Source organism: Trachurus trachurus (genome assembly GCF_905171665.1).
Source record: "Trachurus trachurus genome assembly, chromosome: 20".
Taxonomy (NCBI): Eukaryota; Metazoa; Chordata; class Actinopteri; order Carangiformes; family Carangidae; genus Trachurus; species Trachurus trachurus.
The window spans coordinates 14,243,664-14,258,037 of record NC_139911.1 but is presented as its reverse complement, the minus strand read 5'-3'; the positions used below and the strand labels follow the sequence as shown (position 1 = coordinate 14,258,037).

Below are 14,374 nucleotides of genomic sequence, written 5' to 3'. Positions count from 1 at the left end.
AGGACTCAGGACCATGGAGACCTTCCCCACAACTTTGCTGTTGTTGATGACATCCAGAGTATTTTTAGCTGTTGTTGTCATCTTCCCGTAGCAGCCCGGCTGCGGCGTTCAGTATAAAGGACTCTTTCAAAATGCAGCTGTACAACAGTGTGCTGACACACTACCCGAGGTCGTCGCGCAAAGTTACAATAACTTTATCGACCGGATCCCAGCGACTGAACGGGACAGCCTCAAGTTCCCCAGAGCCCGACAAACCGAGATTCACTCCACCAGACCCAACTTCAACGACCAACGGGGATCCGGTGAGAGAGCCACCTCCTTCCGCAAACATGCCTGCCTTTTCTTGTTACGAAGCTTCATCTATGAGGCCAATTTACTTCACATCCACCGCTGAGATATTAATCCGCCGACCGGATGGAGTGGAGAGGGCCGTGCCGGTCCATATCGTGAGAGAGTCCAAATCCAAACCAGCCTCTCCTAACTCCCATAATGGAGGAAGCATCCTCTCTAATGACTGTGACTCTGATCTGATAGTTGACTTCATAGATCAGCTGAGGAATGGGACAGATGAGCTTTTCCCTGACTGTCCAGAGCTGGTTGGAGATCAGCTCTTCGCCCGTAACAATGTTTGTGGACCCAGAATAGAAGGGTACAAGAGGATGGTGGAAAACTCAAGTGAGGATGATGCGGTTTCAGTGACTAATGCCACCCCGAGAAGCAACGGATGGGCCTCGGTGCACGAGCAGGAGCAAGTCAGCTCCAGGGCAGCTCAGCCTGGAGAGCTCATGATGGAAGATTTTAGAGATATGAGCAGTGGCAAAGATGAGAGAAAGGACTTTGAGCTCAGCGTCCTGCAGGAATGCCCTCCCCAGAGATGCCAAGAAAGAGGGGATATTAATGATAAAGTCGCCCGGTACCTGGCTGAAGTGGAGAAACAAAACAAGTACCTCCAGGAGAGGAATAAATTCAGGTACCACATTATTCCAGATGGCAACTGCCTGTACAGAGCTGTGTGCAAAGCCACGTATGGGGACCAGGCGAGACATGGGGAGCTCAGGGAGCAGACCATGCACCACATCGCCGACCATTTGGATGAATTCAACCCCATCATCGAAGGGGATGTAGGAGAGTTCCTGATCAACGCGGCGCAGGACGGGGCCTGGGCCGGCTACCCCGAGCTTCTCGCCATGAGCCAGATGCTGAATGTCAACATCCACCTGACAACAGGGGGGAGTCTGGAGAGCCCCACCGTGTCCACCATGGTGCACTATCTCGGGGAGGAGGACGCTTCCAAACCTGCTGTCTGGCTGAGTTGGCTCAGCAACGGTCACTACGACGTCCTGTTGGACAGATGTCTCCCCAACCCAGAGTACGAAGACTGGTGCAGGCACTCGCAGATGCAGAGGAAAAGAGACGAGGAACTGGCAAAGTCCATGGCAGCCTCACTATCCAAAATGTACATTGAGCAAAATGGATCTGCCTGAAAGAAATAAGTTGGAAGTTAAAGGACACACACTGTTGCCCTGGAGTGCGGATCTGTTCTTTCTTTTTGATTCTGCTTAGTTTCTACATACTTTAAGTGATTTTTATAAGATTTATATTGTGAGAGAAAGGAAGTGCAGTGCACGTGCTTAGGATTTTGTATATATATATCAACGTTGGAAAATGAGTGATGGTTGAGTCTGAAAGTGTGCGAGCCTGTTCTCCTTGATCATGTGGGTCATGTTATCATGAGTGAAACACTTTAATCTTGATACTGTACATGTAAGTGCTTTTGAGTCTATAGTATTTATTTGCCTTTTATTGGCAGACCAGTTATTTTTCTATCATGCCTGTGCTTTTTATGCAATCTCCAAATCTTTTCAAACGCCAACAGACTTGGTCTGCATTTTGTCTCAGCTACGTTGTTCAGTATCTGTCTATAGCTACTCTCTTTTGCACAAAAGTCCTATCCGACTAGTTCTGAGAGTTTGATCTGTGTCCAATTGAAAGGATTTGTTTTTCTATTGTTACAGTTTCTTTTAAGGAATTTGACAAAATAAAGTTTGGAAGAAACCTGAATTTGTCATGTTTTCATATTTAGATGACATGCTCATTGCTTGATTTTTCATCCCTTGCCCACAATTGTTATTGAGGATCACAATGATAATCACAATGCTTACTCGGGGGCTCAAGTTTGGACATAACTGTAATGGGATCCATCTATTAAATTGCATCAAAGCAGGCCAGATGAGGTAATGTGTGTGGCACTCATCCCCCCGCCCCCTGACGACCTAAAGTGAAGAGTGATGTTTGGAATTTATTACATGCAGCGACCCTGGAGCCTGCAGCTTCCCATTCAGGTCAGACTGCAGAACTGGCTGTATTAAGTGACTGTGGTCTCAGGACACGGGTCACAAGGGAGCCGCGCTATGTGGAAGCTGAAAGCTGAAGCCGGTGCACCAAAGTACAATGTCACTGGAGTTTGTAGATTCATTCTGTTGTTTCTGCCTCTTAATTAAGTTAATGGGAGCTTACTCATACTTAAATGTGAGACAGCTGCATCAAGAGTGAATTGTGGTTCCCAGATCTGGCTCATTGGTTACAGTTTCACACAGTTCTTCTTGCATTAACTATAGTGTTCTCCTTTGTGCCATTTAAATTGAAAAAAGGAGACACAATTTAAATTTGTCATATTTGACATCTGCCTTGAGCTTAGATTAGATAATATATGAGCTAATCTTTTCAGTATCTAATATCATATGCATAATAGTGGTTAAAATATTGTAGGTCAAAAGTTAATCAATATTATGATGGAGGACTTGGCAAGGGAGCAAATTAATGTTCTTTTAACAGCCAGCAAAGAGTGAGATGAATTTAGGCAGCCGTTAAAGTTAGTTTTAAGGGGCGAACATTGTGCGAACATTGTGTAGACACAGAGTACTCTGTACTAGGGTGAGGTTTAGACTAGTATATGTGATTAAACTCTGGTGTGACCTCATTTTCATGTGATCCATTTGTAAAAAGATGCTTTATAACAGTTTGTGAGTTGTGAACTGCTCAGTTGTAAAACATTTCAACCTCCTTATAATTATATATATAACTCAAAATAAATGTATAAGCAATCAATGTTTTTTTCTTTTTTTAATTTGCATTTTATTGAGGTGGGCCATTCAGGGTCAACACACCTTTTCTGACACCATGTCAGCACACAGATATAGTTGCAACTCTCCTCCATTAGGTGGCAGTGTAACCCCCCATAAAGTCTTTCACAAAGTTACTGTATCTAGGAATCTATTTTTTATTTTTTTATTTAACTGACTACAACGTGTGGAGTATTGGATCTACAGCACTGGGGTAATTTGTTGCATTGATCTCTGACGTCTACAAACATTAACTGTGACATGTCTTCAGGCCAAACAGATGATGCTGCAAATAATGTGTTTTATTAAGTTTGAATAATTGGTCAGTCCATTTCCTTAACTTCGATTTTATGACCCAGATTAAATGTTGACAGTTTGACTGATTCAGTTTCCTGACTGATTTGACTGGATGATTTCTGTCCCATGTTTTTTTTTTTTTTTTTTTTTACAATGGGCGAAATCCATGTAACATCTGTATGTTTGTGCAGCTTCCTACTTAAACTTTATTATGGGGCAATTTTTGCATCATTTCCCGTGAAAGCTTTACAGTGGTGACGTAACCCTGCAGTCGTGTGGACATTAGGAGGAAAAAGGGAAAGTTTTTTTTTTTTTAATGCTGGAGGAGGTGAAAGTGCCGCTTCCTGCTCCAGTGTGTCTCGGATCAAACTATGAGGCAGGGGGGCAGGTGAGAGTGGACTGAGCGGGGCTGCTTCACCGCAGTACTGGCGCACAGTCAGCACACACACACACACACACACACACACACACACACATACACACACATACACACAGTGGAGGCAAAGGGAAAGTCAATGACAGACGGATCCCCACCGGTGCTCGTAGTGTTAAGTGAAGCTTTGGCTGTGAAGGATTCCCACGCGCCAACACAGACAGAGGGGGGTCGCGGTCCGCTCGACGCAGTTCCGCCCCTGGTGCTCGGAAGTTACCGGATACTTTGAAACAACCCGAAAGGAACCGAGGAACCCAAGTCGGCGGTCGCGTGGCTTGACCCGAGAAGTGGTATCGGACATGTCGGGACACCGGGTTCAGTTCGCGGACCTCCCTCCCAGTGATCACAAAGGAAGTCCCAAATTTCACAGTAAGAAATTTGAATCTTTCATCTCTGTTTCTGTTTCTGACCTTGATTTTCTCTGTTTAACTAGAAACTCTTTAAGAAAAAAAAAATACATGGGAAAAAGGGATTTCAGGGCAGGATTTATGAGGCTTGTCATTGTCAAGATTAATATTAATAATATTCAGTATAGTTCATACAAGAGAAAGAAAGAGTTCAATCTACTTTCACATAAGAATCCCCATTGGAAAAATTCTTCCCTGATCTCTCATGTATGGTGTTGTAATAGCCAAGATGTTGTAAGTGATTACAGTTAAAACATCAGCTGTCTTTAGTGATGGGAAACAGCTGTGCACCATTACCCTAACAATGCATGATTACATGCCAAAAATCATTTCTCCTTAACCATACAATCAAGGAAAAATCCCAGCTGCTAAAGTATAGATTTTTAATAGATATTCCCATTGTGCCTTCACTTTATCAAACAATATATTTGCCATCTTGTCTCTGTGATGACAGTTTCAGACCTTATATTTTTTGCTTCTCATGGGCTGTATGTTGCTCGTTATACTCCCAGTGCTAGCGTTCCCCTTGCATGACTGGTTTGCAGAGGCTGCGTTGACCCTTAACCTGAGATCCACTTTGCATGGGCATCACTGGTGTGATCCCATTCAGTCCCCGCTTAATACACTTACCTGAAGTGGCAGTTGCCCTTTACGTGTCGCTGCTAACTTTTTGTCCTCAGGTCTCCTCAGTGAGTGTAACACTTCTCATGCTCTGTCGTAGTAAGGTGATGCTCACCTTGGGATGCCTTTTCACTGCACCTAATAGCCAGGCTATTAAGTGGAAGCAGTGTATTTCTTTTTTCTTTTTTTTTTCATTTATTGCTGGAGTGGATAGTTTAAAGATGTGCTTCAGATAGCTTATGAGGTGTGACTGTGTCAGCTGTGCCTGCCTCTGCTGCTATGTGCTGCAGTGTATGCACTACAGCATGAGACGCACACAAGCTGAGCTCATCTCCATGGTGACAGGTTGAGTGACGGGACACGTGAGTAAGGATGCAATGGAAAATTGCCAGTTTGCTGCAAAGCCCTCCGGAGGGGTGCATCCACAGTACACTCTGGTTTTTATGACGCCGCAATATGCGTGTTTTGCCATGTATTTCTATCCACGATGGCAGCTGTTCTGGCAGTTTGATGTTTGTGTTTTTGCGTGTTTTGTCACAGTCCATCAATGGCATGCATGTGGTCAGAAGTGCTGACATCGTGTGCGAGGTTGAGCTCAGGTCGGATGCAGGGCATGCTGGGTCGGTGCGTGGAAAGACAGAACGGCAGCTTCAGCAGCAAACCACACATTCTGACTCAGCCCATCCGTTTCTCTCTGCTGTCCAGGGGCAAGTGACAGTGGGGTCAAGTTTCAGTCCCTTCTCCTTCTCTCTCTCTCTCTCTGATGTATACACTCCCAGACAGACTCTCATATATTACATCCACATGCACAACCTCACAACCATTCCCCATTCAAGACCTTGCTGCTGGACTTATTGAACTGGCCTTTACAATGGGGTCCAAAAGTCTGGGACCACTTTCCCATTCAACATTTATCTCTCAGAGATAGATAGCCAAGATTGAATACTCATTCGCTCTTCATATTAGACATGTGAAATGCAAATAACTAGATTGCAGAAGAAAAGTAGCTCATCCATCACTCCAATCATTTTCTTACTCCTATAGCAGCTAATGATCTTGGCGTCACTCAGATGAAATACCACAGCAGATATGAGAAGTTTATTAAAGAGGGAAGCCTATTAACTATCATCTTTTCCTTACTGTTGCTGCTGCACCCGGCATGAAAAACACTCATTTCTGTGTGCCAGAGAAGTTTTCCAGGACAGCCTCAGTAAAGCAAATTCAAAGGCTTTATAAACAGGCTATAATGTCGAATCATTGCCGTGCTGTGTGTGCCAGTTGCGTAGCAGCAAATGGATGAGAATTACATGAAAGGTTGACAGATTATTACTTTAACCTTTCCACTTCGGTCTCCTTTTGGCTCCTCTAGGTACTTTTCCAAAGTCCCTCAATGCAGCATTATTACTATGGCGACAACACACATAAAGCCACCATGACATCATCTTAAACATTAGACAAACATGTACAATGAAGGATATGGAAGGGATTCTGCACAGAGGAACATCTGCACCTCCTCGGCGGCCAGAAACAGAAATGTGAGGGGCTAGAGTGACCAGTGGGTATTGGCTTGGCTTTTTAAAAATGCTGTCTTTGTTCTATGTCTCAGCCAGTGATGACATAGGAGTGATGATTCTTTCTGATCAATCAGCAGTCTCCAGTGTTTTCACATCAGCCTTTGCTGTCTTACTGGCTTGTTTGGTACCTTGGTGAAGGTCATCCAAAAAAGTACTTGCACTATACAAAACCTTTACTTAAGAAAGTCTACTCAAGTTGAGCATTCATAATGCAGTGGGAAAAGGCTGTTATTTGCTAAATGAAGGTTGTGAGAGGTTGAAAATTGTGTGTGAATACTTTTCAAAAAGGCCAGACGTATCCATTTCTGAGATTGCCTTGGGTAATTTGTTTTTGGTAGCAAGAAACTCTGGGTTAATGTGGCTTGAAGGCTGAAATATTAAAAAACATGTTTAGTGTGGATGTGGTTTTGAAGGCGAGGTCAAGTTGTTTAACAAATATTTATTTTGGTTGCATCATGGACGATATTAAACTATATACCACATGTACCAGTTCAATCTTGGAGATCCATCTGAAGGCATGTTTCTCCCTTGTTTATGATTATGTTGAAGCATGTTTCCACTGTTTCATTTTGACTTCAGTGAGTACTTCTTGGGAGTTTGTGACATGTTTTCATTGCAAAGAGCCAGAATAGCTCTTTCCTGGTTCTCACCTCTGATACCAGACATCTTCAAGTTTGTTTAAAGCAGAAGTAAGCGATCCGGTCGTTTTGGCTAATGCTGCGTTCCAGGCAGGCTTTTGAAACCGTAGATTACAGCTTCAAGTCACAACTTACGACTTTGTAGCGTTCCAGGCAACCCACTCGTGTTTTTCCGACCTGTTTTACCGGTGAAAGTCACTATAACGGCCACTCGTAACTTCTGACCCGTGAACTCGTACCAGATCGAACTGGTATGACTTCACAGGTCGGAAAAACACGAGTTACGAGTTGCCTTGAACGCACCATAACAGTCCTCGTCCCTATGTCACCGCATTCACGGCGTCCCTTGGCTGCACACACAGCCCTGCATGACGTTCTCTCTCCTCATTGGATAAAAACTGTAGGATACGATAAATGTTTTCTCCTCGGCTCAGAGCAGAGCAGAGGGACTGACAGACCCGTGTTTCGGTCCAAACACTCTATGTAAGTGATTGCTGTCGGAAGATATAACTATTTAAGACTTATATTAACACAAATATATCACTTACTTCTGCTTTAATACTAACAAGCACTGCCGTCATCACTTGGCATGACGTTTAGACTTTAGACTTAGACAGGAGCTATAATATTGGTCCTCACTCATATCACCATCCTTCTACATATGTACTTTGCTTTGACTTTGTCATCTGATAGCTGAACATTCACTGGCTAAAGCGGCGACGATGGCAGCTGCTCTCTCAGCCTCAGTGTTCGTTCATCTCAAGTTTCCAACAACATTAGAAGATTATGTCAACAGTGTCTGGAGACAGATATGAAGTCTTGATTGGATGGCTGAATGGAGATATGGGCTTCTCTATTTCCATCAGTCTGGCAGCGATTCTCATGAAGAGAGAGAGAGCGGAGCACTTTAGCATCCAGCTACATCAGCTAACTTGATCTTCGTAAGGAACAGCTTAAATTGCTCCTTGGTTCACTCTCTGCCAAGAAACGCTCTTAACTGATGATTGTTACTGTGGCTCATTCCATGGTCTTTCTCCATAAACTTCACTCTGTCATGTCTCTTTGTCCTCAAAGCCAAGATAATTAAATAGACTTGTTGTGAGTCCAAATTTTCTGTTGATCTGCAGCAATCCTCCTCCTTCTTTCAACAACCATCTGCTTCTACTCTGTCCACAGTGCGATTAAATGCCCTTTGCCCTTAATGTACATACATTTCCTATATATAATGAGACTGCTATTACTTATTTTAGATGATATTATTTATTAAACCAACCAGCCCTAGATATTATTCCAGTTTAGCTATAGCCATATACAAATAGGCGATGAATTTATTAGTCAATCAGTCAAACAGAAAACAAACAGGTAACTACTTTGATTCTATTAATTGTTCATCATTATCTATTGAGCAATAATGCCAGATATTACCACAGTCCAGGTTCTTATTTGTAACATTTTTCCTCTTTCTTCTGCCTAATGAGATGCTTAACTGTATACACTCTGGTTTGAACTTTGGGTCAGACATAACAAGCAATTTAATGAAGTAGCCATATGCACATGTCACTGTTTTCCAGTTAAACAATTACTCTATTAATTTGTTGATAATCTTATTTAGCACACTTTTTGTGCTACTGCTGTTTTGTTTTGTTGACCAATGGAGAGCGATAGACGGATATAACATGCAGCAAAAATAATCACCTGGAATTGAACCATGGACATTGTGGTTATATTATGTCTCTCAACCATTAGGCTGAATGTCCCAGTTACTGAAATACTTGTAGCCTTAAATTAAATGATTGTAATAATGGAATTGAATTGGGGATGAAACAAACTATAATCCAGCTTTGAAGTGTGACTTTTAACCAGAATGGTGGCTACACAGCAGCAGCCAAACAAAAAAAAGTAGAGATGCTATCGTGCAATATGATATTAAAAAGCTGTTATAAACAGTTTATGTTTGCATATCTTATGTCTGAAGACTAAAGCCTGCACCTTTCTGAGGTATGTATGACATTGCAAACATACTGTGCAGTGTGGAGAAGTGCTGTTGACTGAATGTGGTCTGTCACAGCTGTCCATTCATCAGTTAAAGTTAATAAGATATTTGTGTGCATATTGCAGACGGTGAAATTGTCCTCGTGGACCAACAATAGGAAGCAATAACACCAATAATTAAACAGCTTGTTTGTGAAAAACTTTTACTGCAAATGTGTGAAAAGTTGCAGATTGTACATTCAAATGAAGACAGCAGGGTGGTATCTGTGTCTTGGGTGTTTTAAAAAGTGAAAGATATTTGCATATGCTAATGTAATACCTCGCCTGACATTACTTTAATGAGATTCTCTAACAAAAGGTATACATTTTTTTCTTAGTCTAAGAATTTGTTTTACACTACACCAGTGCTTAGCAGTAAAAACAATTTGTCATCATTAACAGGAGCCCATGCAGTGCTGCTGACTCCATTAGCTTATTAACACTCACTTTGGATGAGTTTCCACTTTGCCGGAGGTAAAAATACACCGTTGTAGTCACTTATCAATGTTTCTTTGTCAGGATGTCCAGGACAAATAATAAACATAGCACCATGTTATCACTCTTTGTCCTTATGCGATTGCCGATGGGAAATGTGAAATGCTGTGCTGGAATGATAATCACAGAATGTGCTTCTGTACCAGCTCAGGAATGCAGATGGCGTCTGCACCCAGTGTCAAGCTTTAGAAACCAGGGGCACATCCTGTCGTCACAGCGTCTAATTCTCTGAGAAAGCAAATCAAATAGACGTGAAGGTAAGGATAAAACATGGCCTTAATTTCATTAGACATATTTTCTATAGATAGTTCACTCACTACTATTAATGTCACCTTTTACTGATCTGCTGTCCTCTCAAAGAAGGTGTCAAATGCCACGTCTAGTAGGCTTTCTGTCCTGCTGAAGATGCTGATCACAGTGGATAGGCACTTGAGATGATCATTCTGGAAATAGCCAGGCCCTTGCGATGCCAAACAGCTGTTTTCACAGCGGATTAAAAGCCTGTCCCCTAAGGGCTCTTAAGTTCCTCTCAGAGTGTAAAACACAAAGATTTAAGGGTACGCTGTGGTTTTCTCTGCCCGGGAGTAATGTCCTCTTGTTTTTCTAGCTTTAACTGGGGATGTTGCTCTGTGATATAAGGTGGCAACCTTGAGTTGATAACCACTTTGTTTTTCTGTTGCTCACATACTGAGTGTACTTTTGAGTCACAGTCTGCATGCATGAGGTTTTGCTGAAAATATATTTTCAATGCAATTTATAATGCCTGTATTTCACTGGTGTAGATTCGTATTTATTTTACATTTTCTTTTACATCATTCAGCTGAAAGGGTTGTTTATGTTTGTGAAAATAGAAATCAGAATACTTAAAGGAATTTCGTAGAAGCCTAACATACAGCGGGACCATATTTTGAAAATATTTAAGTGTATTTAAGCTCCATTTTTGCTTGACCTTTTAAAGGTCCAGTGTGTAATATGGGGCTAAAACTGTGATATTCAGCGTTCAGATTCTAGTTTGCAGCACTCCGAGGACAAAAAAACTTGTTTACCACGACTGGGACGAGTGGGAGTATTTCAGGAGCATGGAGCGATGAGGTGAAGGTCCTAACCATTTTACGATATGTCTGCTGTTTCCTACTCCTTCTTCTTTCCTTCCACCTGCTTCTTTGTTGGTTTATTTATGCACACGAAACGTGCTCTCTGTTCTGGCCGAATTTTCCGTTCGGGCTGCCATACAAACATGGCAGCGCAAGATGGTGACACTCTCTAAAGCAATACCCTTGCTATGAAAGAAGAATTATAAAGCTACGAAAACCAAACTGATTTTATTTTATAGCAGTTATACACTTATACACATATATTCATGGGTAGTATATCAGATTTTGCCAATAAACCTTGCCAATTATTACACACTGAACCTTTAACATCATTCTGGCCACTAATGTTACAGACCCCAGAAAGTAAAAGTACTTTGCTTCTCTTTGGCCTATTCTTGAAAAAACATTGCAGAATATCTTCTGACTTGTGACATTTTGTTCCCTCATTAAAGCGTCTGTGAGAAAGGCGAGTTAACATAAAGGTCACTCTGAGAAATTAGGTCAAAGAGAGACTGTATTTTGAGACCAAAAAAGAAAAGAAAAAAGATGATATAGCACAGAGATTTACAATAGGGTTGCAATATGTTTTGTACAGTAGATGGTAGATTGGTGTCCTACGGCTAGAATTACTCCTGTTTGAGTAATTCTCTGTCTCGCTGAATGGCTTTGCATCACAAAAGTTTGCGTGCCTAATGAATTATCCATCCTCTCCTGACTTCTCTGTCTCTCCAGCAGCGGGATGCCGGTGTTATGTGGAGAGGAACCAGATGTTTTCCTGTTTTTATTTTTTTATTTTTTTTATTTTTTCCCCAGCTTTCTTATTTCCTCATTGAATCTCCATCACGAGTTCCTTCCTGAAGAGGACGTGATGAAGTATCCCATAGTTCTCGCTCAAAAAAAAAAGCACAGCACAGCACATGATGTTGATGCAAAATTTCACCACCTTCAGATATGAAGAATAGGGAGATAATGAAGCTCACCTGTTTAGCAGCAACAGGTGACACATTCACATCTCAGCACCAGGCACTTAAAGCCACTTTGTTGCTGCTGCAGCTGAGTCGGCGCTCGCTGCTCGGCGCCTGTAGACACCACAGCGTTGTCACCCCCCCACCATTGCTCTTATGTCGCCTGTGGAATCGGCTGGGGAGTAAACAGACACTTCTGTCTTGTTTATTGTCATCTTAAGTCTGGGAGGATCGGATACACAGAAGGGAATATACACAGTTAAAATGATGACTCCCAGAGGGTGCCACAGCTCTCAGGCGCAGTTGTCATTCATCCGTCCTGAGCAACGGGTCTTGAAATTTCGGCGCTTCTTTATTGATGATTAGAGGCGATGTGGCTGTATTCCTGTGCTGCTGTGATACAGGGTGTAATAACTTTCTCTGCATGCACTCCCCAAGCACTAATGATGCATGATGCCAGCTCCGATGACACTGTGCTTTTTTTTCTTGCTTTTTTTAAAAGAAGCAACAGGAACAAAAAATTGATTTGGACACAGATGACTGAGAAGTCAAATAGCCTCTCCTTTGATGTTGCGGCGAGGTCATGTTCAAAGGAAAATATCAAATAGGTACGTGTGGGAGAAAATGAAGGCAGTGTTTATGCACGTAAGGTTGTGCACTGACGCTTAATATTAAGTGTGTGTGTGTGTGTGTGTATGTGTGTGTGGGTACCTGGTAATTAGGTTTATCTTGGGCTTATCTTCAAACTCCATGCTGACGATATCAAGTCTCTTATTCACCAACTGTGATTTTAATGACTTTGCAAATCAATCAAAAGATCTGGATCACTGCCACAGAGGTCGGCCTAGACAAACACACACACACAGGCACACAACACGCGCACACACACACACGCACACACTTTCACAAAAGAACTCCTGTGTCTGCAATCCTAATTGTTACCAATGTAAAAGACCATAAAAGGAGGTATACCCACCTGTAAACAGGTAATGTATGTCTTTTGTCCGTACAAAAACCTAACCATTTGTGGTCTTTACTGTCTTTGAGGTTACAGTATGTGTTGGATAACTTCTTGACAGGGAGCAGAGACTTCCTGAAGTTTCCGCTGGGTTCCTGGTGACCTCAGTTACCACCAGACTTTGAGCAAGAAAGCAAATGAGGATATTGTCTAATATAGTGCTTTAACATTCACGTATGAGTCTTGCTATGATTGATATGTTGTTACGCAATCTAGTACTACTTTGCGGGAAGTTATGCATCGCTTTGATATGCAATATACTAAAACAGATTACAACACAACTGATAGCCTATAAGAGACACATGTCTGGACTTATTTTCTCGGCAACATACTGTGTATTTGATAAGCTCCTCCTGATTAGAAGCAATTCATGCTCACTTGGCTAAAAACACGGCATCTGACACCACTCATTTCACATTCCAAACATTTTGCTTTAGTATCTAATTTGATAACTGAGCTTGCGGATGGGAAAAAAATCCCCTCCCAGTCAATAACCCACAAGCCACTCCTGTCAATGTGATAAATGGGAGGTTTAGTGCAACGATACAACTGGGTGTTTATAAGTGGATAGGACGCCACTGATTGGGCGCGGTCACAGCGAGAGCCTGTGGGAGGAAAGCATATATCCAGAAAGTGCTGAGAAGTTCAGTGATGATCCTACAACACATTTCAGCTGCTGCTTCTTCCTCCGCAGCTGATGAGAAACACCTTCAGCACAGTCACACTGCAATTATCCACTCCAACTGGTCGCAAGTTCCAGTTTTGATGATTAGAGGGAAAATTGAGTGGCAGAATAAGCAGCGACCTATTGCATTATCAGCAAACTTCTTATAGAAAAAACTTTATCAGCAACATTTCCTATGTGGGAATGAGGAAATGAATATACGCATTGCTTTGTGCACTGCAGTAGATTCTTTGGCACTTCCTGAGAATTTTCAGGTCAAGTTGGGCTAATCCACTTTACTCCCTGGAAAGTCTATGAAATACCAGCTTGCCAATAAGTGTGGAGCGCTGGCATCAGCAAATGGCTGTTGATCCTTTGATCCAAACTGTAATCTGAAGACAAAGGATTATTTTTTTAATTAAGAACCTTTTCTATTTATTCACCTACCTACCACATATAAATCCAGTTACGGTCAAGTTTCTTGATTTGAGGAATAATTTGGCGACTCGTGAAAAACAATGTTTTTTGTCCTGTTTCTGTTGCAGGATTGCAACCAGTTAAAATGTTTAACCCACAATACAGTATGGCTGCCTATAGGGGACTATGTTTAAGTGATAATGAAAACTTAAAAGTTAAAATGTAATTCCTCTTTGTCTTTTCATGTCATAATTTCTACATATATGTATGGTAGAAAAAAAGACAATTAAATAATCCAATTAGTATTTTTATGTTAGTTTTACTATTTAAAGAGAAAATAAATAGAAATCATGTTTCACATTTTGAAAGTCCTACCTCACTGGAAAGTAGACACTATTAAAATACAATAAACACAATGTGACCCATTTGTCCATTTAAGCAATATTTAAGTCACAATGAACATTAAAATGCCTTTTTATAACAATTTGTAAATGAAAACGGCATTTGGCATTTCATAGTCTTGCAGTGCAGTGAACACTATTCAAATGCAGTAAACAAAAACAGAGCCCCCCCACCCCCCCGTTGACTTCGTAACCCT

At 41.7% G+C, this 14,374-nt stretch overlaps 2 protein-coding genes across 8 annotated transcripts in view; both read left to right on the top strand.

Annotated features, from left to right (window-relative positions):
• Nucleotides 1–2,050, top strand: otud1 (OTU deubiquitinase 1). The gene has a single exon (XM_083995030.1). It carries the CDS (start codon nucleotides 132–134, stop codon nucleotides 1,482–1,484), a length of 1,353 nt encoding a protein of 450 aa, XP_083851156.1. The 5' UTR covers nucleotides 1–131; the 3' UTR covers nucleotides 1,485–2,050.
• A 2,055-nt stretch (nucleotides 2,051–4,105) lies between these two features.
• kiaa1217 (KIAA1217 ortholog) overlaps nucleotides 4,106–14,374 on the top strand; it is a 113,143-nt gene continuing 102,874 nt past the window's right edge. For all 7 annotated transcript variants that reach the window (XM_083995486.1, XM_083995492.1, XM_083995485.1 and 4 more), the window contains exon 1: nucleotides 4,106–4,221. In XM_083995486.1, coding sequence (XP_083851612.1) covers nucleotides 4,152–4,221 — 70 coding nt within the window. In that variant the 5' untranslated portion in view covers nucleotides 4,106–4,151. The remainder of the gene's footprint in view (nucleotides 4,222–14,374) is intronic.

What these genes read in the sequence shown, in the direction of transcription:
- otud1 (XM_083995030.1), top strand. Translation starts at nt 132, where the DNA reads ATGCAGCTGTACAACAGTGTGCTGACACACTACCCGAGGTCGTCGCGC.